General features: G+C 44.1%; 1 protein-coding gene across 8 annotated transcripts in view; it reads left to right on the forward strand.

Moving 5' to 3' along the window:
• ralgapa1 (Ral GTPase activating protein catalytic subunit alpha 1) overlaps nt 1-24074 on the forward strand; it is a 298072-nt gene that overhangs the window by 76908 nt on the left and 197090 nt on the right. For all 8 annotated transcript variants that reach the window (XM_070879109.1, XM_070879113.1, XM_070879112.1 and 5 more), the window contains exons 8-14: nt 1517-1655; nt 13952-14160; nt 14295-14531; nt 19403-19600; nt 21811-21951; nt 22209-22357; nt 23796-23925. In XM_070879109.1, the coding sequence (XP_070735210.1) occupies nt 1517-1655; nt 13952-14160; nt 14295-14531; nt 19403-19600; nt 21811-21951; nt 22209-22357; nt 23796-23925 (1203 nt within the window). The remainder of the gene's footprint in view (nt 1-1516; nt 1656-13951; nt 14161-14294; nt 14532-19402; nt 19601-21810; nt 21952-22208; nt 22358-23795; nt 23926-24074) is intronic.

The raw sequence follows: 24074 nt of genomic DNA on the forward strand, positions 1-24074 counted from the left end.
TTGGGTTTTGCGGCGGCACTGAGCAGCACCGCCGGGAAGAGCTGCACCGGGTGTGCAATGTCCCTGATTGCGACACCGGCGTGAGCTTTGAGTCTTGCCTGACTCGTCCGCCTGGAAGTGCGCCCGCAATGACCGCCTGGGAAATCGGTGGTCCAGCGATCCTGGCGGCGGAAGGGAAGGTCAAGTACTACAAAAGTAAGTGCGAGTATTTTTTGTTTTAAATTTTTGTGCGACTTGTGTTGCGGTGGCGTGGGCAAAGTTTTAGGAATGTTTTTGTGGTTTTTTTTTAGGTTTCTCTTCCCCACAGCCTCCCAGTCCTCTCTGAGCACTCACGGCCCGGCTCTTTAGCTCGGGAGTTTCCCTTCCTTGCGCCAAGAGAGGTGTACAGTGCCTCCCTTAGCGCTGCGCCCTCTGACGCTGTGCGTCTCTGATAATACCAGGATACTGTAGGTCAACTGGTTTGCACTGTAGAATGCAGCACATGGAGGGGAACTTTGTGTCTACAGTCAGGTTCATTCCAGTAGTGTAAAAGTGTAAAGGGAAGAAATGTTACGGCCTGGAGTTTCAACTTTGGGCCCAATCAGTATTCCGAGCAGAAATTCCGCCCAAAATTGTGCTAGTTTTGCGAGGTGTTTTTCTCCCCAAGTTTCCGCTCAAACTAATTTGCATGTCGCTGAACGTAAAATATGCCATGAACCAGCACAATCTGGCAGCGTTTTAAAATGGAATTTAAAAAAAATTGTTTTAAACAAACATTGCTTGGTTTATTTAAGAGTGGTAACTTGGTGCAGTTTGATTAATACAGCTGAGAATGGGTTTATCACCAAAAAATAAGCATTTTTAATGAATGTCTAGTCCACCAGCTGTGAGTAACCTGATATTAAATAACTGAAAGTAACTTACAACCAAATGATTTTGTAGTTTTTGTAATATTTGTGTACAGTAGTCAGTTTCTTAATAAAAAAAATAAAGTTATATTCAAAAGCTTTTAAAACGTGCCTATTAGTGTCCTTGAGCCTAAAAACATGCTTAATTTTAAGAGCCTCCTCGAAGGCCTGCAAACAGGCACAATTGGCAGAAAATCGCAATGATGATCCATTCAATCTGGGGCATGGCCAGCTTTGTGGGAGGGGCCATCATCGAGTGCAATGTTTTTTAATCTAGCACAAAAGATCGTGGAAACTCAATTTGCGCTTGAAAATCTGGGATCTTTTATGCAGGTTTGGCTGATTTGGGGCGAAATGTATTGAAAAAGCAGCACGACCTAGTGGAAGCTCCAGAACGTTTCCTTTACCAAACCATGTTGCATGCTGCCCCATCTCCAATGGAATGACTGGACAATAAATTAGGTATATATTTATTGTGAAAACCAGTATGTGCTTCAGAGCATTGGTTGAAGCTTCAGTTTTGTTACAAGGTTGGCTGTAGCATGAGGATTTTATTTCTATTATGATCTATGTGTAGTATATTAACGTGCTAAATAAATTAAGCAACTTCTTCGTAAATTTGTTTACAGGCAAAGGGATTAGAATGGAAAGACAAAGAAAATCAGGAGAAAGGGTTTGCATTCTTATTTGCAAATTTCAAGAAATACTATCTGCCTCACATATTTCCGAATTTCTCAAAGGAGACCAGCTTGTTTAACCCAATACTTGGTAAAAACAATAACTTTTGTCTGTCTGAGTATGTGTGTATAAAATGTGATGTTTAGTGGGCTAGGGATGTGGTATAATTGTTTAAAAGTGCTCTGACATGTTAAATCTAATTATATCAGTGTGTGATTTGCCCTATTTTATAAGGCTTAATACTGGTCTTCAACATCTGTTTTCTGTGTGTGTGATTTGTTACTTGAAGATTATGCAGGATAATGGAATATGGTATATGCCAGTTAAATGTGAACATTTGCTTAGAAGGGAATATTCGCCCAGTACAGGTTGAGCATCCGAAATCCGGAGTTACAAAATTCGGAATGGTCCAAAATCCAGGCATCGTGTTGATCCGTGGAGGGGTTGTCTGGAATGCGAAAAATGTTCCGAAATCCGGACATTTTTGAAAAAACGATTACCGCTGTGAGTTGGGTCTAGGGAGGGGGGTGCAAACACTCCCCAAAAATTCAAAAAAAATAAAAATTCACAAAACCTTACCTAAATATATCGCTGAAAAAGAATTAAAAAATAAACTTTAATTACCTTTTTTGCAGGTCTTCAATGGAGGTTTTTCCTGGACCCGCCAACCTCCATCATTGAGAACTGGTTGTCAGACAGGAAGCAAAGAGTAGGAGTAAACGGGTACTTTTCAGAATGGCAGGCAGTGACTAGTGGAGTGCCGCAAGGTTCTGTGCTGGGGCCCCAGCTGTTTACATTGTACATTAATGATTTAGACGAGGGGATTAAATGCAGTATCTCCAAATTTGCGGATGATACTAAGTTGGGTGGCAGTGTGAGCTGCGAGGAGGATGCTATTAGGCTGCAGAGTGACTTGGATAGGTTAGGTGAGTGGGCAAATGCATGGCAGATGAAGTATAATGTGGATAAATGTGAGGTTATCCACTTTGGTGGTAAAAACAGAGAGACAGACTATTATCTGAATGGTGACAGATTAGGAAAAGGGAAGGTGCAACGAGACCTGGGTGTCATGGTACATCAGTCATTGAAGGTTAGCATGCAGGTACAGCAGGCGGTTAAGAAAGCAAATGGCATGTTGGCCTTCATAGCGAGGGGATTTGAATACAGGGGCAGGGAGGTGTTGCTACAGTTGTACAGGGCCTTGGTGAGGCCACACCTGGAGTATTGTGTACAGTTTTGGTCTCCTAACTTGAGGAAGGACATTCTTGCTATTGAGGGAGTGCAGCGAAGGTTCACCAGACTGATTCCCGGGATGGCGGGACTGACCTATCAAGAAAGATTGGATCAACTGGGCTTGTATTCACTGGAGTTCAGAAGAATGAGAGGGGACCTCATAGAAACGTTTAAAATTCTGACGGGTTTAGACAGGTTAGATGCAGAAAGAATGTTCCCAATGTTGGGGAAGTCCAGAACCAGGGATCACAGTCTAAGGATAAGGGGTAAGCCATTTAGGACCGAGATGAGGAGAAACTTCTTCACCCAGAGAGTGGTGAACCTGTGGAATTCTCTACCACAGAAAGTAGTTGAGGCCAATTCACTAAATATATTCAAAAGGGAGTTAGATGAAGTCCTTACTACTCGGGGGATCAAGGGTTATGGCGAGAAAGCAGGAAGGGGGTACTGAAGTTTCATGTTCAGCCATGAACTCATTGAATGGCGGTGCAGACTAGAAGGGCTGAATGGCCTGCTCCTGCACCTATTTTCTATGTTTCTATGTATCACACACCCTCTGCCCCGGCCGTCGCCTCCACCCCTCCGCCACCGCCCCGGACCCTCCGCCGACCACCCCACCCTACCGTTGCAGCACACTTACCACAGCCCAGGCGTTTCCAGATTTGGAACGTCGGAAAGACGATCCGAAATCCGGAAATACCTGAAATCTGGAACGGCCTCGGTCCCGAGGTTTCCAGATTTTGGACACTCTACCTGTTTGAGATTCTACCATTATATATGGAAATAATGTTGACTTAATAGAAATGTTAAATTTTGGCATGTTGCTTTATCATCATAGGCAGTCCCTCGAATCAAGGATGATTTGCTTCCACGTCAAACAATTCACAGGTGTTTCAATGAAGAACCTAATATTCCAGGTCCCGAACTACATGTTGAAGGGTGGAAGATGCCTGTGCGTGGATTTTTTTAACGTGTGGTGACCGTTGTGCACCAGCCACCACATGGCTTGACAGAGGTCTTGGTCCCGTGGCAAGGATTAACCAAGACGACTGCAGACCAGCTCTGCTGCACGGACCTAGTGCACACACACATCGCAGTGTGGGCTGGCCCGTTCTGTCCCTGGGTCCCTGGCCCTGAATGCACGTCTCTCCTGGGCCCCGATCGCGACCCTCTACAATCTCTCACCGCTCCTTCGCCCCGACCTCACTGCTCTTGCTGTATCTGCCCACGCTCCAATCACCGATGTGGATCTTGGTGACGTTGCTCTCCTGCTCCAGCACGTGCTGCTCCCTGGAGTGGTATGCCGCAATGCTGCTCTTTCCGCTCCCCGGCCTGCTCCGATGGTGCTCGCAGGCCGGGGGCCTCTCAGCCTGCTGGGCCAGGCCGCCACGTTGCTCTTCCGCTCCCCGGCCGCCGGAAGCTTCCTGAGTGGCTACAGGAAAGAATACGTGCCATGCTGGTCCCAGGAAAGCAAGAGACTACTGGCATAGTACAATGTCACTCAAGATCCTGATACAGCAACATCACTTGTGGATTCCCTAGATGATGGCAGATTAGCGTGATAGTGAGAACCCACCAAAACCCTGAACTTCTCTGAAGGCAGGAGTATTATAAGACAAAAAGTTTGACTCTGAGCCACATAAGGAGAAATTAAGGCAGATGACCAAAATCTTGGTCAAAGAGGTCAGTTTTAAGGAGTGTGTTAAAAGAGGAAAGAGAGGCAGAGAGATTTAAGGAGGGAGTTTCAGAGCCAAGGGCCTCGGCAACAGAAGGCAAGGCCAACAATGGTTGAGCGATTATAATCAACGCTGCTCAAGAGGGCAGAATTAGAGGAGCGCAGTTATCTCTGGGGGTTTTGGGGTTGGAGGAGATTAGAGATAGGGAGGGGCGAGGCCATGAAGGGATTTGAAGACAAGGATGTGAATTTTGAAATCGAGCCATTGCTTAACCGGGAACGAATATCGGTCAGCGAGCATAGGGGTGATGGGTGAATGGGACTTGGCGAGTTAGCATATGGGCAGCCGAGTTTTGGATGATCTCAAGTTTACGTAGAATAGAACATGGGAGGCAAGGGCGGGGACGGGCGATATTACGAAGGTGGAAATAGGCGGTCTTAGTTATGTTGCAGCTATGTGGTCGGAAGCTCATTTCAGGGTCAAATATGGCACCAAGGTTGCGAACAGTGTGGTTCAGCCTCAGACAGATGTTAGGGAGAGGGATGGAGTCAGTGGCTAGGGAACGGACTTCGTGGCGGAGACCGAAAACAGTGGCTTCGGTCTTCCCGACAATGAATTGGAGAAAATTTCTGCTCGTCCAGAACTGGATGTCGGACAAACAGTCTGACAATTTAGAGACATAGAAACATAGAAAATAGGTGCAGGAGTAGGCCATTGGAGCCTGCACCACCATTCAGTAAGATCATGATGATCATTCACCTCAATACCCCTTTCCTGCTTTCTCTGCATACCCCTTGATCCCTTTAGCCGTAGAGGCCATATCTAACTCCCTCTTGAATATACCCAATGAACTGGCATCAACAACTCTCTGCGGTAGAGAATTCCACAGGTTAACAACTCTTTGCGTGAAGAAGTTTCTCCTCATCTCGGTCCTAAATGGCTTACCCCTTATCCTTAGACTGTGACCCCTGGTTCTGGACTTCCCCAACATCGGGAAGATTCTACCCGCATCTAAACTGTCCAGTCCCGTCAGAATCTTAAATGTTTCTATGAGATCCCCGCTCATTCTTCTAAACTCCAGTGAATACAGGCCCAGTCGATCCAGTCTCTCCTCATATGTCAGTCCTGCCATCCCGGGAATCAGTCTGGTAAACCTTCGTTGCACTCCCTCAATAGCAAGAACGTCCTTCCTTAGCTTAGGAGACCAAAACTGAACACAATACTCCAGGTGTAGCCTCACCAAGGCCCTGTACAACTGCAGTAAGACCTCCCTGCTCGTATACTCAAATCTCCTAGCTATGAAGGCCAACATGCCATTTGCCTTTTTCACCGCCTGCTGTACCTGAATGCCAACTTTCAATGACTGATGTACCATGACACCCAGGTCTTGTTGCAACTCCCCTTTTCCTAATCTGTCACCATTCAGATAATATTCTGCCTTCATGTTTTTGCCACCAAAGTGGGTAGCCTCACATTTATCTACACTATACTGCATCTGCCACGCATTTGCCCACTCACCTAACCTGTCCAAGTCACCCTGCACCTCTTAGCATCCTCCTCACAGCTCACACTGCCACCCAGCTTAGTGTCATCTGCAAACTTGGAGATATTACACTCAATTCCTTCATCTAAATCATTGATGTATATTGTAAATAGCTGTGGTCCCAGCACTGAGCCCTGCGGCATCCCACTAGTCACTGCCATTCTGAAAAGGACCCGTTTATCCTGACTCTCTGCTTCCTGTCTGCCAACCAGTTCTTTATTCATGTCAATACATTACCCCAATGCCATGTGCTTTAATTTTGCACACCAATCTCTTGTGTGGGATTTTGTCAAAAGCCTTTTGAAAGTCCAATACACCTCATCCACTGGTTCTCCCTTGTCCACTCTACTAGTTACATCCTCAAAAAATTCTAGAAGCTTTGTCAAGCATGATTTCCCTTTCATAAATCCATGCTGACTTGGACCGATCCTGTCACTGCTTTCCAAATGCTATTTCATCTTTAATAATTGATTCCAATATTTTCCCCACTATCGATGTCAGGCGAACTGGTCTATAATTCCCCGTTTTCGCTCCCTTTTTAAAAAAGTGGTGTTACATTAGCTACCCTCCAGTCCATAGGAACTGATCCAGAGTTGATAGACTGTTGGAAAATGATCACCAATGCATCCACTATTTCTAGGGCCACTTCCTTAAGTACTCTGGGATGCAGCCTGTCAGGCCCTGGGGATTTATCGGCCTTCAATCCCATCAATTTCTCTAATACAATTTCCTGACTAATAAGGATTTCCTTCAGTTCCTCCTCCTCGCTAGACCCTCGGTCCCCTAGTATTTCCAGAAGGTTATTTGTGTCTTCCTTCGTGAAGGCCAAACAAAAGACCGTGGAGGGGTCAAGAGAAGTGGTGATGAGGTAGAACTGGGCGTCATCAGTGTACATGTGGAAACTGACGCTGTATTTTCGGATGATGTCGACAAGGGGCAGCATGTAGATGAGAAAAAGGAGGGGGCCAAGGATAGATCCTCGGGGGACACCAGAGGTAACAATGTCGGAGAGAGAAGAGAAGACAATGCTGGTGATTTCTCTGGCTATGATTAGATAGATAATAATGGAACCAGGCGAGTGAAGTCCACCCAACTGGACGACAGTGGAGAGGTGTTGGAGAAGGATAGAGTGGTCAACCATGTTAAAGGCTGCAGACAAGTCAAGAAGGACGATAAGGGATAGTTTACCTTTGTCACAGTCACAAAGGATGTCATTTGTGACTTTGAGAGCCATTTAGGTACTATGGCAGGGGCAGAAACCTGATTGGAGGGATTCAAACATGGAGTTATGGGAAAGATGGGCACTGATTTGTGAGGCAACAACACATTCAAGGTCTTTGGAGAGGAAAGGGAGGTTGGAGATGGGGAGCGAGAGGGTAGTTTGCAAGGACGGAAGGGTCACGGGTTTTTTTTTTAGAATCAAGGGGTGATGATGACAGATTTGAGGGGGACAATACCTAAGGAGAGAGAACCGTTTACAATGTCAATGAACATGGGAGTCAGAAAAGGAAGTTGAGTGGACAGCAGTTAGGTGGGAATAGGGTCGATGGAGCAGGAAGTGGGTCTCGTGGACAAGATGAACGCGGATAGATCATGAGGAGAGATTGGAGAGAATCTGGCAAAAGATGCGAGTTCAGGGCTAGGGCAAAGGGGAACCTTAGAGGTCGTTTGGCCCATTGGCCATGGGGAAGGAAGGGAAGTCGCAGAAGCAGCTGAACGGCAGAAGCAGCAGGCTCGAGGGGCTAGATGGCCTACTCCTGTTCCTAATTCTTACGTTCTTATTAACGGATGGTCTTAATCTTAGAGACAAATATGTCCATGAGCGCCTCACACTTGTTGGAATTGAGGGTGGAGGAGACTGCAGAAAGGTTTAAGAAGATGGTTAACTGTAGAGAATAGAAGCTTGGGTTTATCTTTGCATTTCAGAATTATTCTGAAATAGTGAGCAATTTTGGCAGACGAGAGCTGGGCCCGATGATGCTTTGTGGTCCAACCAGATCGGGCAGTGAATGGCTAAACTAGTTGTCCGCCATATCCGTTCAAGTCTGCGACCCTTGGACTTAAAGGAGCCAAGATGAGGGCCATACCAATGCCGCAAGACTGGCTTATCAACACCCTAACGAGCAACCAGAAATTCCATGCCTATCTTGGTGATGAGACCAGCCAAACACGGACACTCAACAATGGTCTGCCACTGGGTCAATGCTCGGACCGGCCTTTTTTATACGGCGGACATGCTCTGCACCAAATCCCAGAAGTTCACCTGTGCTGATGGCAGCTCTGCTGGCGCAGGCATCAACGCTGGAGGAAGCAAGTAAAATGCTCACAAGTGACCTGGAACTACTGGAATGCGACCTCCGGAACCTGGCGCCTCCGCCCCAATCCAGAGAAGACTGTTGTGTCAGCATTCCACCTAGGAAAGAACTCTGTGTTTCCTTTTGTGGAAGGCAACTTACCCATGAAGCACACCCAAAATATCTGGGCATCACCTTGGACAGGACTCTCGCCTATTGGCCTCATTTCACCAACACCGGCCAAAAAGTAAAAAACAGGGTGAGCCTGGTCTGTAAACTTGCTGGAACATCATGGGAGAGCACAGTCAGAACACTTCGCACCTCAACAGTGACGCTAATCTACTTTGTTGTAGAATACTGCTCCGTCTCATGGTCCTGCAGCCGCCATATAAAGATCGTGGATGTGCAACTAAACACCGCCATGAGGACCGTCAGTGACACTTAAATCCAACTGAGTGACTCCCACTGTTGTCCCACTCTGTCTTGCCTGCCATTCGCCGCAACACCACCGTGCTCCGAGGTGGAAAATATATGCAACATCGACCTTTCCATTCACAAAGACTTGAAAAACCCACCAGGAAAGCACTTAAAATCACACCAGGAAAGCACTTAAAATCACACCAGCAGCCAATCTTCACAGCTGGTATCGACGTACTATCCAGGTGGACGGGAGCGTGGGACGCATGCAACATAAAGAACCGACACCTCATCACTGATCCAACAGCAGTGGTCCTTGGCTTTGACTTCCTTTGAAGACAGGACAGCGCTCAACCGAATCCGCAGAGAGCATGGACTATGCGGCCAACTGCTCCACAAGCGGAAGTGCAACTGTGGCCGTGAGTCCCAGATCATGGAACCCATCACATCAATCTGCCGACTAAGATCTGTTGCGGGGGGCATTTCCATTTCTTCACTCAGTATCGCAGGAGGCCATCGAATGGATAGCCAAACTAGACATCCCATTATAAGCTTTTTCCGTAATACGAAAGTAGTAATAGCATTGTCGCCTGCTACAAAGTGCTTGTCTGTAGACAGTCGAGGATTGTGTTCAACTATATTTTCCTTCCCTATCCCTACTTCACAGTCAAATAGTCATCATCATAGACGGTCCCTCGGAATCGAGGAAGACTTGCTTCCACTCTTAGAATGAGTCCTTAGGTGGCTGAACAGTCCAATAAGAAAGCCACAGTCCCTGTCACAGATGGGACAGATAGTCGTTGAGGGTAAGGGAGGGTGGGACAGATTTGCCGCATGCTCTTTCCGTTAACCAATTCAAAGTTTATCATGTACCCCATTTAGGTGGCTGAACAGTCCAATAAGAAAGCCACAGTCCCTGTCACAGATGGGACAGATAGTCGTTGAGGGTAAGGGAGGGTGGGACAGATTTGCCGCATGCTCTTTCCGTTGCCTGCGCTTGATTTCTGCATTCTGGTGATGAGGCGCGAGGTGCTCAGTGCTCTCCCGGATGCACTTCCTCCACTTAGGTTGGTCTTTGGCCAGGGACTCCCAGGTGTCAGGGAGGCTTTGAGGGTGTCCTTGTAACGTTTCGTCTGCCCACCTTTGCTTGTTTGCCGTGAAGGACTTCCGAGTAGAGCGCTTGCTTTGGGAGTCTCATGTCTGGCATGCGGACAATGTGGCATGCCCAACGGAGCTGATCAAGTGTGGTCAGTGCTTCAATGCTGGTGATGTTGGCCTGGTCGAGGACGCTAATGTTAGTGCGTCTGACCTCCCAGGGGATTTGAGACATCGTTTGTGGTATTTCTCCAGCGACTTGAGGTGTCTCCTGTACACAGTCCATGTCTCTGAGCCATACAGGAGGGCAGATATTACTACAGCCCTGTAGACCATGAGCTTGGTGGTAGATTTGAGGGCCTGGTCTTTGAACACACTTTTCCTCAGGTGGCCGAAGGCTGCACTGGCGCACTGGAGGCGGTGATGAATCTCGTCATCAATGTCTGCTCTTGTTGATAAGAAGCTCCCGAGGTATGGGAAATGGTCCACGTTGTCCAGGGTCGCGCCGTGGATCTTGATGACTGCGGGGTAGTGATGTGTGGCGGGGTCAGGTTGGTGGAGGACCTTTGTCTTACGGATGTTTAGCGTAAGGCCCATGCTTTCGTATGCCTCAGTAAATGTGTCGACTATGTCCTCGAGTTCAGCCTCTGTGCGCAGACGCAGGCTTAGTCCACGTACTGTAGCTCGACAACAGAGGTTGGGGTGGTCTTGGACCTGGCCTGGAGACAGCGAAGGTTGAACAGCTTCCCACTGGTTCTGTAGTTTAGTTCCACTCCAGCGGGGAGCTTGTTGACTGAGGTAGAGCAATGGCAGTGAGGAAGATTGAGAAGAGGGTTGGGGCGATGACTCAGCCCTGTTTGACCCCGGTCCGGATGCGGATTGGGTCTATAATGGATCCGTTGGTAAGGATCACGGCCTGCATGTCATCGTGGAGCAGGCGGAGGATGTTGACAAACTTTTGGGGGCATTCGAAACGGAGGAGGACGCTCCATTGACCGTCGCGGTTGACAGTTTCAAAGGCCTTTGGAAGGTTGAAGAAGGCCATGTATAAGGACTGGTGCTGTTCCCTTCATTTTTCCTACAGCTGTCGTGCTGCAAAAATCATGTCCGTTTTGCCCCATAGGGGACGAAATCTGCACTGTGACTCCGGAAGGAGCTCCTTGGCCACAGGGAGAAGACGATTGAGGAGGACTCTAGTGACAACTTTCCCAGTGGCTGATAGCAGGGAGATGCCTCTGTAGTCCCCTTTTTTTAAAGGTGGTCACGATCACTGCAATTCTGAGATCTCCTGGCATCCCCTCCTCTCTCCAGATGAGAGAGATGAGGTCATGTATCCGCGCCAACAGTGCCTCTCCGCCGTTGGGTGGCACTGTGAGCTGCGAGGAGGATGCTGTGAGGCTGCAGAGCGACTTGGATAGGTTAGGTGAGTGGGCAAATGCATGGCAGATGAAGTATAATGTGGATAAATGTGAGGTTATCCACTTTGGTGGTAAAAACAGAGAGACAGACTATTATCTGAATGGTGACAGATTAGGAAAAGGGGAGGTGCAAAGAGACCTGGGTGTCATGGTACATCAGTCATTGAAGGTTGGCATGCAGGTGCAGCAGGCGGTTAAGAAAGCAAATGGCATGTTGGCCTTCATAGCAAGGGGATTTGAGTACAGGGGCAGGGAGGTGTTGCTACAGTTGTACAGGGCATTGGTGAGGCCACACCTGGAGTATTGTGTACAGTTTTGGTCTCCTAACCTGAGGAAGGACATTCTTGCTATTGAGGGAGTGCAGCGAAGGTTCACCAGACTGATTCCCGGGATGGCGGGACTGACCTATCAAGAAAGACTGGATCAACTGGGCTTGTATTCACTGGAGTTCAGAAGAATGAGAGGGGACCTCATAGAAACATATAAAGTTCTGATGGGTTTAGACAGGTTAGATGCAGGAAGAATGTTCCCAATGTTGGGGAAGTCCAGAACCAGGGGTCACAGTCTAAGGATAAGGGGTAAGCCATTTAGGACCGAGATGCGGAGGAACTTCTTCACCCAGAGAGTGGTGAACCTGTGGAATTCTCTACCACAGAAAGTTGTTGAGGCCAATTCACTAAATATATTCAAAAAGGAGTTAGATGAGGTCCTTACTGCTAGGGGGATCAAGGGGTATGGCGAGAAAGCAGGAATGGGGTACTGAAGTTGAATGTTCAGCCATGAACTCATTGAATGGCGGTGCAGGCTAGAAGGGCCGAATGGCCTACTCCTGCACCTATTTTCTATGTTTCTATGTTTCTATGTTTCTATACTTTAGCGCCTCAGCAGGGATTCCATCCGCTCCCTGTTCTTAAGCTGTCTTATGGCAACACATGCCAACACTTGCCATCACAGCTTACTTTAGACAGGGTTTTATAAGATCCCAGCTGTCCACATCAAGGCATCAATGTTTGCCGGAGCAGAGGGGAGAAATCTTACAAGTGAATAAATAAATGTTGTACAAATGTGTAGGTTTTCTGTAGTTTATTTTTTGAGGCGTGGTTTGCATTTAAAAGGGAGGAAGTCACTAAAAATGGAAGAAAAGCAAATAAATGGAAAGAAAGGAAGAAAGTGCAGCTGAAAGGGAAATGTGAGCTGAATGAAATGAAAAGTTGACAATGAATGAAGCATGGTGCAAATTTCGGGCAGTTGGTGAGAAAAGTATAAGGAGATCAAATAAGAATGAAATGGGGAGATAAATTTGGAATTAAAGAGAATAAAATTAAAGAACAAATAGATGAAGTGAAAGGCGAATTATAAGAAAATGAGTATTTTATAGATCCGTTTTCTGAAATCCTGGAATGATTGGTGAAAATGTGCATAGAATTTATTGGGCTGAAAATTCCAGTCTTGCCGGGTCCATACGAAGTGTGTACGGACCCGGCGAGGCCTCGCAAAAGCCGGTTTTCGGGGCACAATGCGCATGCTTCGAAAACCGGCTTTCCCGATCTGTCAAAATTTCTCTCGACAGATCCTTGGCATCCCTGGGAGAAGGACATCCACGCAGGAGAAATTGGGCTATTGCCCAACTCATGCCCAGCGAATGTCCTTCAAACTTTCACGTCTGGTAAAACCAGGCGCATAGCTTACTTTTACCAGTGTAACACTTTTGAAACATATAAAAATTACATTTAAACATTCATTTTTATATTAAAACCCTGTTCATTAAGGTAAATTTATTTTTAATCCCAGTAAAATACATTTTAAAAAAAAAACATCCAAAAAATATTTTTTTTTCTAAAAACATTTGATTACATTTAATTTCTATTAATTTTAAATATGTGAGGTGTTTTATTTAATTATTATGCTATGTTTCGGTGTTTTAGGGGTTATTCTCATTGATAGTAATGGTAACTTGTACAAACGGAGTTCCCTTTTTATCAATGGGAATGCTGCATAGTGATTGGTGGTCCAGGCCTACATGACTCCAGCATCTTCCCATGCGCTGCGCAGCGAATCTGAGCCTCCAACCCAGAATCCTATATTCCTCCTTGACCACCAGGTACTTTCGTAGATTTTTTTCGGGTCGGAGGCGTTCATATGAAGGAAGCCTCCGACTGCATTTTCCCCCCATAGCTTTTTCACTCACTAATTTCAGTTGTTTTGCAAAAATTGGCATTTCGACCACTTGCGATGCAGTTATGATGCACCGTTTTGATACTGTAACTGGACTGGAGCAGTAATTTCTTGATTATCTGAAAGCTGCTTTTAGGACTTTGTTCAAGTGCAGCAGAGGTTTGGTGTTTCTTTCCCATGGTCAAAAAGCTCAGTAAGCACATTTTCACATAAAGGGTAATGGAAATCTCGAACTCTCCCATGCTTCGTTCATGCTAGGTCAATTGAAATTTTTAGTATAGAGATGGATATATTTTTGTTAGGTAAAGGTATGAAGGGATATGGAGCAAAGCCGGTTAAATAGAGTTCAGATACAAATCAGCCATGATCTAATTGAATGGTGGAACATGTTCAGTGGTCTATTCCTGTTCTTATCTTCCTATGTTCAGAGATGGAAAATTAATAATGCTAAAACTGTGTGAATATATTGTAATTTTAGTCTCTCTCCTTCCATATAAAATATAAACTTTCCAATTTAAAAAAAATTCCTTTTCAGATGTCCCACAATTGAGATCAAAGCCATATTATATTATGACAAAGAAAGATCCAGAGACCAATGAAACAACATATTGTACTAAAGACACTTTTTTATCTGCTCGTGTCTCTGTCATCCGATGGTTGGTATCTTTCTGGTTTGAGCCAAAAGCTAATCCAGGACTTCAGATTCCTGGAGTTGAAGGTGAAAATATACCAAAGAACATTCAGGTAAGTGAACACAACAAGCTGACTAATTGTCTTGAATTAATTTAAATTGACTTTTTTCTTTCTTTGGTTTTAGATTTTTGATTTGTAATGTAATAGATTTTCTTTGAATAAAATCATTTTCATTCTTTCACCAGAGAGCAGCTGCTGGTTTGGCTGCCCGGGAAGAGGGCTCCTGCCGTGGGGACTCTGGGGATGGTAGTGTAGAGTTGGAACAATCCCATTCAAACACGAGCACCTTAACTGAGCGGGAACCCAGTTCATCTAGTCTGTGTAGTGTTGATGAAGAGCATCTAACGGATATGGAAATAGTGCGCAAAGTTTTCTACTCCTCAAGGGAGAATGTGAATTTTATTATAGAGGTTTTTCGACAGGTAATTTTTAGTATATTTTATATAGTGTATTTTGTAGGTTTCAGCTAATACTATTAAACTTTTTAAAGGTTTCTCTGTATTTTTGTCTAAAAGTGAAGTCGGCCTCATCCTTGCAAGGTTCTGACTGCAGAAATGTCTCCATTATAAGTTGACTAAACTTTTAGCTGAACTTTGTTTTTTGATGATGCAACTATTATAATGGACATCCTTCTTATACATTGCAAAATGTTTGATTTCTGAGGATTTAAGTCTAATGAGAATGAAAGATGATTTGTGCATTTGATGCAGCCACAGTTTCTTCTGCTTAAAATACAGCCTGCGAAAGGAGTATCTTCTGCAAAGGTCAAATGCAGTTTTAAAAACTTACTCCCAACTGTGTGGACAACACGGTCAAAATAATGGAAGCTATTAACACTGTTTGAAACGTGATTGATCAGGACAATGGGAAGAGGAGGATGTAGAACAAACATTTCTACCATTGGGGTTTTTGAAACCTTGAACCGTAGTACCATCTGTAAATGCTAAGAAACTTTTAACATTTGTTTAGCAGTAGTAAAAATGGAATTTACTTCAGCAACATAGAAATTAGGTGCAGGAGCAGGCCATTCGGCCCTTCGAGCCTGCACGGCCATTCAATAAGATCATGGCTGATCATTCAACCTCAGTACCCCTTTCCTGCTTTCTCTCCATACCCCTTGATCCCTTTGGCCGTAAGGGCCATATCTAACTCCCTTTTGAATATATCTAACGAACTGGTCTCAACAACTTTCTGCAGTAGAGAATTCCACAGGTTAACCAGTCTCTGAGTGAAGAAGTTTCTCCTCATCTCGGTCCTAAATGGCTTACCCCTTATTCTTATACTGTAACCCCTGGTTCTGGAACTCCCTAGCACCGGGAACATTCTTCCTGCCTCTAACCTGTCCAATCCCGTCAGAATTTTACATGTTTCTATGAGATCCCCTCTCATTCTTCTAAACTCCAGTGGATACAAGCCCAGTTGATCCAGTCTCTCCTCATATGTCAATCCTGCCATCCCGGGAATCAATCTGGTGAACCTTCGCTGTGCTCCCTCAATAGCACGAATGTCCTTCCTCAGATTAGGAGACCAAAACTGAACACACTATTCCAGGTGTGACCTCACCAAGGCTCTGTACAACTGCAGTAAGACCTCCCTGCTCCTATACTCAAATCCTCTAGCTATGAAGGCCAACATACCATTTGCCGCCTTCACCGCCTGCTGTACCTGCATGCCAAATTTCAATAACTAATGTACCATGACACCCAGGTCTCGTTGCACCTCCCCTTTTCCTAATCTGACACCATTCAGATAATATTCTGTCTTCCTGTTTTTGCCATCAAAGTGGATAACCTCACATTTATCCACATTATACTGCATCTGCCATGCATTTGTCCACTCATCTAACCTGTCCAAGTCACCCTGCAGCCTCTTGGCATCCTCCTCACAGCTCAAACCGCCACCCAGCTTAGTGTCATCTGCAAACTTAGAGATATTACATTCAATTCCTTCATCTAAATCATTGATGTATATTGTAAATAGCTGTGGTCCCAGCACTGAATCGTGCGGCACCCCACTGGTCACTGCCTGCCATTCTGAAAAGGACCCGTTTATTCCGACTCTCTCTGCTTCCTGTCTGCCTACCAGTTCTCGATCCACGTCAATACATTACCCCCACTACCATGTGCTTTAATTTTGCACACCAATCTCTTGTGTGGAACCTTGTCAAAAGCCTTTAGATAGTCCAGATACACCACATCCACTGGTTCTCCCTTGTCCACTTACTAGTTACATCCTCAAAAAATTCTAGAAGATTTGTCAAACATGATTTCCCTTTCATAAATCCATGCTGACTTGGACCGATCCTGTCACTGCTTTCCAAATGCGCTGCTATTTCATTTTTAATAATTGATTCCAACATTTTCCCCACTACCGATGTCAGGCTAACAGTCTATAATTCCCTGTTTTCTTTCTCCCTCCTTTTTTAAAAAGTGGTGTTACGTTAGCTACCCTCCAGTCCATAGGAACTGATACAGAGTCAATAGAATGTTGGAAAATGATCACCAATGATCCACTATTTCTAGGGTCACTTCCTTAAGTACTCTGGGGATTTATCGGCCTTCAATCCCATCAATTTCCCTAACACAATTTCCTGACTAATAAGGATTTCCTTCAGCTTCTCCTTTTCGCTAGACCCTCGAACCCCTGGAAGTATTTCTGGAAGGTTATTTGTGTCTTCCTTAGTTAAGACAGAACCAAAGTATTTGTTCAATTGGTCTGCCATTTCTTTGTTCCCCATTATAAAATCACCTGATTCTGACTGCAAAGGACCTACGTTGGTCTTCACTAATCTTTTTCTCTTCACATATCTATAGAAGCTTTTGCAGTCAGTTTTTATGTTCCCTGCAAGCTTCCTCTCATACTTTATTTCCCCCCTCCTAATTAGACCCTTTGTCCTCCTCTGCTGAATTCTAAATTTCTCCCAGTCCTCAGGTTTGCTGCTTTTTCTGGCCAATTTATATGCCTCTTCCTTGGATTTAACACTATCCCTAATTTCCCTTGTTAGTCGTGGTTGAGCTACCTTCCCCTTTTTATTTTTACTCCAGACAGGGATGTACAATTGTTGAAGTTCATCCATATAATCTATAAATGTCTGCCATTGCCTCTACTGTCAACCCTTTAAGTATAATTTGCCAGTCTATTCTAGCCAATTCACGTCTCATACCATCGAAGTTACCTTTCCTTAAGTTCAGGACCCTAGTCTCTGAATTAACACTGTCACTTTCCATCTTAATAAAGAATTCTACCATATTATGGTCATTCTTCCCCAAGCAGCCTCGCACAACAAGATTGCTAATTAGTCCCCTCTCATTACACATCACCCAGTCTAGGATGGCCAGCTGTCTAGTTGGTTTCTCGACATATTGGTCTAGAAAGCCATCCCTAATACACTCCAGGAAATCCTCCTCTTCCGCATTGCTACCAGCTTGGTTAGCCCAATCTATATGTAGATTAAAGTTGCCCATTGATAACTGCTGTACCTTTATTGCACGCATTCCTAATTCCTTGTTTGATGCCATCCCCAACCTCACTACTACTTTTTGGTGGTCTGTACACAACTCCCACTAGTGTTTTCTGCCCTTTGGTATTCCTCAGCTCTACCCATACAGATTCCACATCATCTAAGCTAATGTGATTTCTTACTATTGTGTTAATTTCCTCTTTAACCAGCAGCGCTACCCCGCCTCCTTTTCCTTTCTGTCTATCCTTCCTGAATGTTGAATACCCTTGGATGTTGAGTTCCCAGCCTTAGTCACCCTGGAGCCATGTCTCCGTAATGCCAATTATATCATATTCGTTAATAGCTGCCTGCGCAGTTAATTCACCCACCTTATTACGAATACTCCTCGTATTGAGGCACAGAACCTTCAGGCTTGTCTTTTTAACACTCTTTGTCCCTTTTAGATTTTTGCTGTAATGTGGCCTTTTTGATTTTTGCCTTGGGTTTCTCTGACCTCCACTTTTACTATTCTGCTTTCTATCTTTTGCTTCTGCCCCCATTTTATTTCCCTCTGTCTCCCTGCATAGGTTCCCATCCCCCTGCCATATTAGTTTAACCCCTCCCCAACAGCACTAGCAAACACTCCCCCTAGGACATTGGTTCCGGTCCTGGCAAGGTGCAGACCGTCCGGTTTGTACTGGTCCCACCTCCCCCAGAACTGGTTCCAATGTCCCAGGAATTTGAATCCCTCCCTTCTGCACCACTCCTCAAGCCACGTATTCATCTGAGCTATCCTGCTATTTCTACTCTGACTAGCACGTGGCACTGGTAGCAATCCTGAGATTACTACCTTTTGAGGTCCTACTTTTTAATTTAACTCCTCGCTCCCTAAATTCAGCTTGTAGGACCTCATCCGGCTTTTTACCGATATCATTGTACCTATATGCACCACGACAACTGGCTGTTCACCCTCCCCCTCCAGAATGCCCTGCACCCGTTCCGAGAAATCCTTGACTCTTGCACCAGGGAGGTAACATACCATCCTGGAGTCTCGATTGCGACCGCAGAAAAGCCTATCTATCCCCCTTACAATAGAATCCCCTACCACTATAGGTCTCCCACTCTTTTTCCTGCCCTCCTGTGCAGCAGAGCCACCCATGGTGCCATGAACTTGGCTGCTGCTACCTTCCCCTAGTGAGCCATCTCCCCCAACAATATCCAAAGCGGTATATCTGTTTTGGAGGGAGATGACCGCAGGGGACTCCTGCACTGCCTTCCTACTCCTGCTCTGCCTGATGGTCACCCATCCCCTATCTGCCTTTGTAACCTTTACCTGCGGTGTGACCAACTCACTGGACGTGATATCCACGACATCCTCAGCATCACGCACGCTCCAGAGTGAATCCATCCGCAGCTCCAGTGCCGTCAAGCAGTCTAACAGGAGCTGCAGCTGGATACACTTCCTGTACACATAGTCGTCAGGGACACTGGAAGCGTCCCTAATTTCCCACGTGGCACAGGAGAAGCATGACACGGGTCTAGGCTCTCCTGCCTTGACTTAACCCTTAAAATAACCTAATTTGGCAACAATGCCAAAGGTTTCTTAGTGACAAGATAAGGAAAAAAGAAAAACTACTCACCAATCGACCAGCCAATCACTTACCCTTTTGGCTGTGATGTCACACTTCGTTTTCTTTTCCTCCCACGTCGGGGAGTCACCACAGGTGGGTAAAACAAGACAAAGCAACACCTTCCGCTCCCACTTGCCCGAACTCTCCCACTTACCAAACTCTTACCTTTGCACTTGTTACTATTTATGAAATTAATAAGAAAAAATATCTTTCTGTTACTCAGGCTTTTCTGCTGCCTATCTGTGAAGCTGCAGCCATGAGAAGAGTTGTTAAAGTTTACCAGGAGTGGATTCAACAAGAGGACAAACCTGTATTTATGAAAGAGGCTGAAGACTTGGGCTATTCCCCTTCAACAAGCGTCATAAATTTAGTCAGTGCTGGAGAGCATGGTGGTTCTTATCCATTGGAGAAAAAAGAACAGGTACTGCTTATTTGTATAAAACTAGAGGTCCATGCTGATACTAGCTTGAATTTTATAGTGTGTTTTAAACGGCAAAAATTAAAGATTCATGCCATGTCTTAATGTCTAATTGTCAATTTGCCTGGAGGGTAAATCTTTAATTTTACTGCAAATCTATTTGCTTGCTGCCCTTTGAATAAAGTTGGATGTATTTGTTTTGTGAGCCATTCTCGTGGCTCTAGAATAACAACCAATATAAAGAAAAAAAAAGAAAGACTTTTGAATTGTAATCACTGTTGTACTGTAGGAAGCGCAGTAGCCAATTTGCGTACAGCAAGCTCACACAAGTAACAATGTGATAATGACCAAATAATCTGTTTTTTAATGTTGTTGCTTGAGGGATAAATATTGGACAGGACACTGGGAATAACTCCCCTGCTCCTCTTCGAAATAGTGCAAAATAGTATAACATTAACAACAATATGAACAATTTTCATTACACTAGTTTATGGCTGATCTATGCAGATAATTATTCTCTTTTCACAGTGATGCTATACCAGGTTTTAGGACTTTGCAACACAAGTCAGCTATCATGGAACATTTCCAAAAAGGAAGCAGTGACTTTTCCTCAGAATAGATACCATTTTTACTTAGCTTCTGTAAAAAGAAAATGTTACGGGATATCCAGATTATAAAAAAGTTGAAGATGCATTAGGATTGAATCAGGAGAAGACTATTTGTATATATCTATATTGGAGTGATTAGGAATGATAGTTTAGTGTAATTATGTCCTGTTGCATATTTTTATTTTGTGTGTATATTTATGAGTCTGCATAGTACAGACTTCTGATTTTAAAAGTTTAATCATGTAAGAATCACCACTTTCATGGCTTAATATATGGTGTGGTATTGAGGCACACAAAATAGCAAGTTTTCAAATTTTAATTTGCAATTTGTGCTAAATTAAATAACTGGTGTCGTTAATACTGGTATTGTTTCATTTTCAAGAACATTTCTTTGTATTTTTTTCAAGTACAGAAGGTTACCTTTTTAAAAAAAACCTCTTAATCCTCTGTCATACATATATTAACTTGTTTCATAGATTTCTCAAGTATTTTTCTGATTTAAAATATTAGGATTTTTTGGAATGAGAAACACCATTGGGCTCAGTGACCTTCACTTTTTTGATTTCCACTCTTCCCGGCCTGATCACAATATTTCTCAATCCCTTGTGTTCCCAGAAGAACATTTAGTTGCTTCTTGAGCTCATTTATACCATTTGCTTAAACAACTTTCTGTGGTAACCTATTCCATAAATTAATTAATCTTTGTTTAAAGGAAACAACTTCTGCCCAACTTCCTGCATTAATCATAACTTGCTAATATTTGAAAGAGTTTAACATTTCAGGTCAAAGACCTTTCATCAGAACTAGGTGTTGTTGTTGGAGATAAACAGCTCTTGAGCGAATGCGGAGGCAGGAAAAGTTCTTTCAGTTCTGATGAAAGGTCATCGACCTGAAATGTTAAAGTTTCTCTCCACAGATGCTGCCTGACCACCTGAGTATTTCCATCCTTTTCAATTTTTATTTCCAGCATCCACAGTATTTTGCTTTTACTACTGTTTAACTTGTGTTCCCCACTTTTTGAATCATTTACCTTTTATAGTTAATAATTTGTCTGCATTAACTTAATTGATTTCCTTTTTTCAAAAAGATTAAGCCCACCTGACATGGATTTGTGATGGCCGCAATTATCATTATTGCCGCCTCTGTAACCTTTCAAGCTCAGCAACACGAGAATATTCTCCAAGCACACACTGGAAGCACTAAAGCAGCAAATTCAATCTAAAAGGGATGGGCTAGCTGAGACCATATTCTTTCCCTGTCCTCCGAGTTTTCATGTTTTCTTTTTTAAATCTCCTGATATGATTGAATGACTAGTACTACTGTTAACACTTCAGTTGAGGGTCTGACCTTGTACACCAGCAATATAATTTTTTATTTGTATTCTATAACTCTGCTAATACAATTCCAGACCTTGTCTGTCTTTTTCACTTCAGCTAAGCACTTGGCTAACAGTTTCCAAAATATTTGATGAGGACAGCGCAGTCCTTTGGGGGGCAAAAGACCTGACTAACTTAATCAATTTAAGACAGCAGTTGTTCATTTCAAAAACATTCCTTAGAATTAACAAATTTCACTGAATGTTTTTTTTTCTATGTTAATCTATAGGATAAAATGGCTAAAGCACCAGGTCATGTCAGGAATCTTAGCTGGACAAGAAATTCATCCTACCAGAATGCAATTAACAAAGTGCCTGAAATGGAGGAAGAAGAGAGGAATGTGTATGCAGGTGTTCAGGCATCACTGCAGGTGCACTTCAAGAGTATTTTGTTATTGAGTCAGTTGCACTAAAAGTCCTATTTCCTGAAGTTGATTACTATTGAAAGATTTGCATTGGCATTAGGAACTAGATGGGTGCTTCTAATTGTAATCTTTGATATGACATTAATTTTTTTTTCCAATTGTGCCTTGAATCTTAATAAATATGTTCTGTGTAGTCTATGTGCAATGCATAATTGACTAATTTTTTTTGTCTTTACATTTTATGATGTCCTGTTATATTATAGGTTTTTATAACCAACTCAGCAAATATATTGCTACTAGAACCTGCCAATGAAATTGGAACTCTCTTGGATGAGCATGTAGATATGTGTAAACGTGTTCTCAACATTTACAGATACATGGTTGTCCACACAACAATGAATAAGAAGACCTGGTATGATGAGAATTTTGTGCATGCATAGTGACCCTGTAAAAATGTGGTTCATTTATTGGTTTCAATTGAAAGCTTTATTTTGGGATGCAGTTTAAAAGTAATTTGAGACATGACCAATGTCACCCCAAATTTTTTTTTGTAGTGAGGGGGCTGTGAACTCCTTTTGAGCACGCCCATTTTGTCAATCGGCAACTTTTGCAACAACAACTTTTACAACAACAGCAACCACTTAAAAGCATACATACAGTAATGCCACCCCACTGTCTCAAATCATGAGACAATCAGACACATTTTTATACAGCTCTAGAAATGAACTCAGTGCTTTATTTATACTTTTATGGCTTTTTTTAACCTGCATTACTACTTTTAATGATTTGAGAAGCTATACCCCTAGATCCCTTTGCACCTCTACCCCATTTAGATTCTTCTTTACCGAGGAGTAGGTAGCCTCCTTATTCCTCCTACCAAAATGCACCACCTCACTTAATTTGTCATTACATGCCCATTCTGCAAGTTTGTTTATAGTAGAATTAATTAAAGGCTTTTAGTTCGTCGTACAAACTCACTCCACCCGTTTCTCCGGCCCTCCCCCAGTCTCTCTGGCCCTTCCCTCCCCAGTCTCTACCGCTTGCCTGCCCCCCTCCCCCCCCCCCCCCCCCCCCACAGTCTCTCCGGCCCTCCACTGCCCCTCGCCAGGCCCCCATCTTCTGCCCCCTCTACCCCCTCGTCCTCTCTCTTTCCCTCCCCCCCTCCCGTCTTCTCCCCCCGTTCTTCCCATCCCCTCTTTTCTCTCTGTCTCTCCCCCTCACGCAGTTTGCATTCAGTACCATGGGGCTCTGGGTTAGGCCGTTGCGGCGGCTAGCACGAAGGCGCTGAATTGTGTCTCGAGCAGGCACTGAAATCCGCTCCTGGAGCCGAAAGAACGGGGCTATGGGACGTGATTGAAAAGAGCGCCTGCACTCTGGAGACCGCGCTGGCAACACCTAGTGCACGGCAGCCTCGAGGAAATTGTACGGCCCGCAGCTTGGGGGGGCGGGGCAGGGGGAACAGTGGAAATTACATATGGTAAATGTAGCAGGTGGCTGGACCTATGATCCCATAGTTTCCTACCACTGGAGGTTTTCCTCACCTCATGTCTGGGTTTGTTGTAGACTAATTGATAGATTGATTTCCATGATTAGTCAAGATGTGGTACAACTGAAGAGGAATGAGATTTGATGGTATTGTACTACTATTTGATACCAAGTTGAATCCACGTGAGACATAAATTTTGCATATAAATTGTATCATAGGGCATAGTAACTTAGTTCATTTTTTTTAGTTAAATCTTGCACCTATAGTTCAAGAATCTGAAAACCTGCTTGGAGGTGAAATTTGAATCTTGGGTGTCATAATGCAAAATATCTATGACTTATTACATTTCTACTTTTTCTTGCAGGGAGCAGTTGTTGTTGATTATGTTGAGAATTACAGAATCTGTTATGAAGCGACCTCTGCAAGCACCACCACTATCTCAAGGAAGGAAAAATTCTGTGTTAGCAGGAAGGCTTGCTACACCACTCTTTCGGGTAAAGCGTGTATCTGGATCAATTTTCTTTTTTGAAGTATACTGTTTAATAACTGGTATTTAATATTTTGTGCACATTTGGGTTGAAATAAAGAATCCTATTTTGCTTCGTTGAGATAGCTGAATTGGTAAATAGAAGGATTAATTCTA

The sequence above is a fragment of the Pristiophorus japonicus genome, chromosome 4, assembly GCF_044704955.1.
Source record: "Pristiophorus japonicus isolate sPriJap1 chromosome 4, sPriJap1.hap1, whole genome shotgun sequence".
NCBI lineage: Eukaryota > Metazoa > Chordata > Chondrichthyes > Pristiophoridae > Pristiophorus > Pristiophorus japonicus.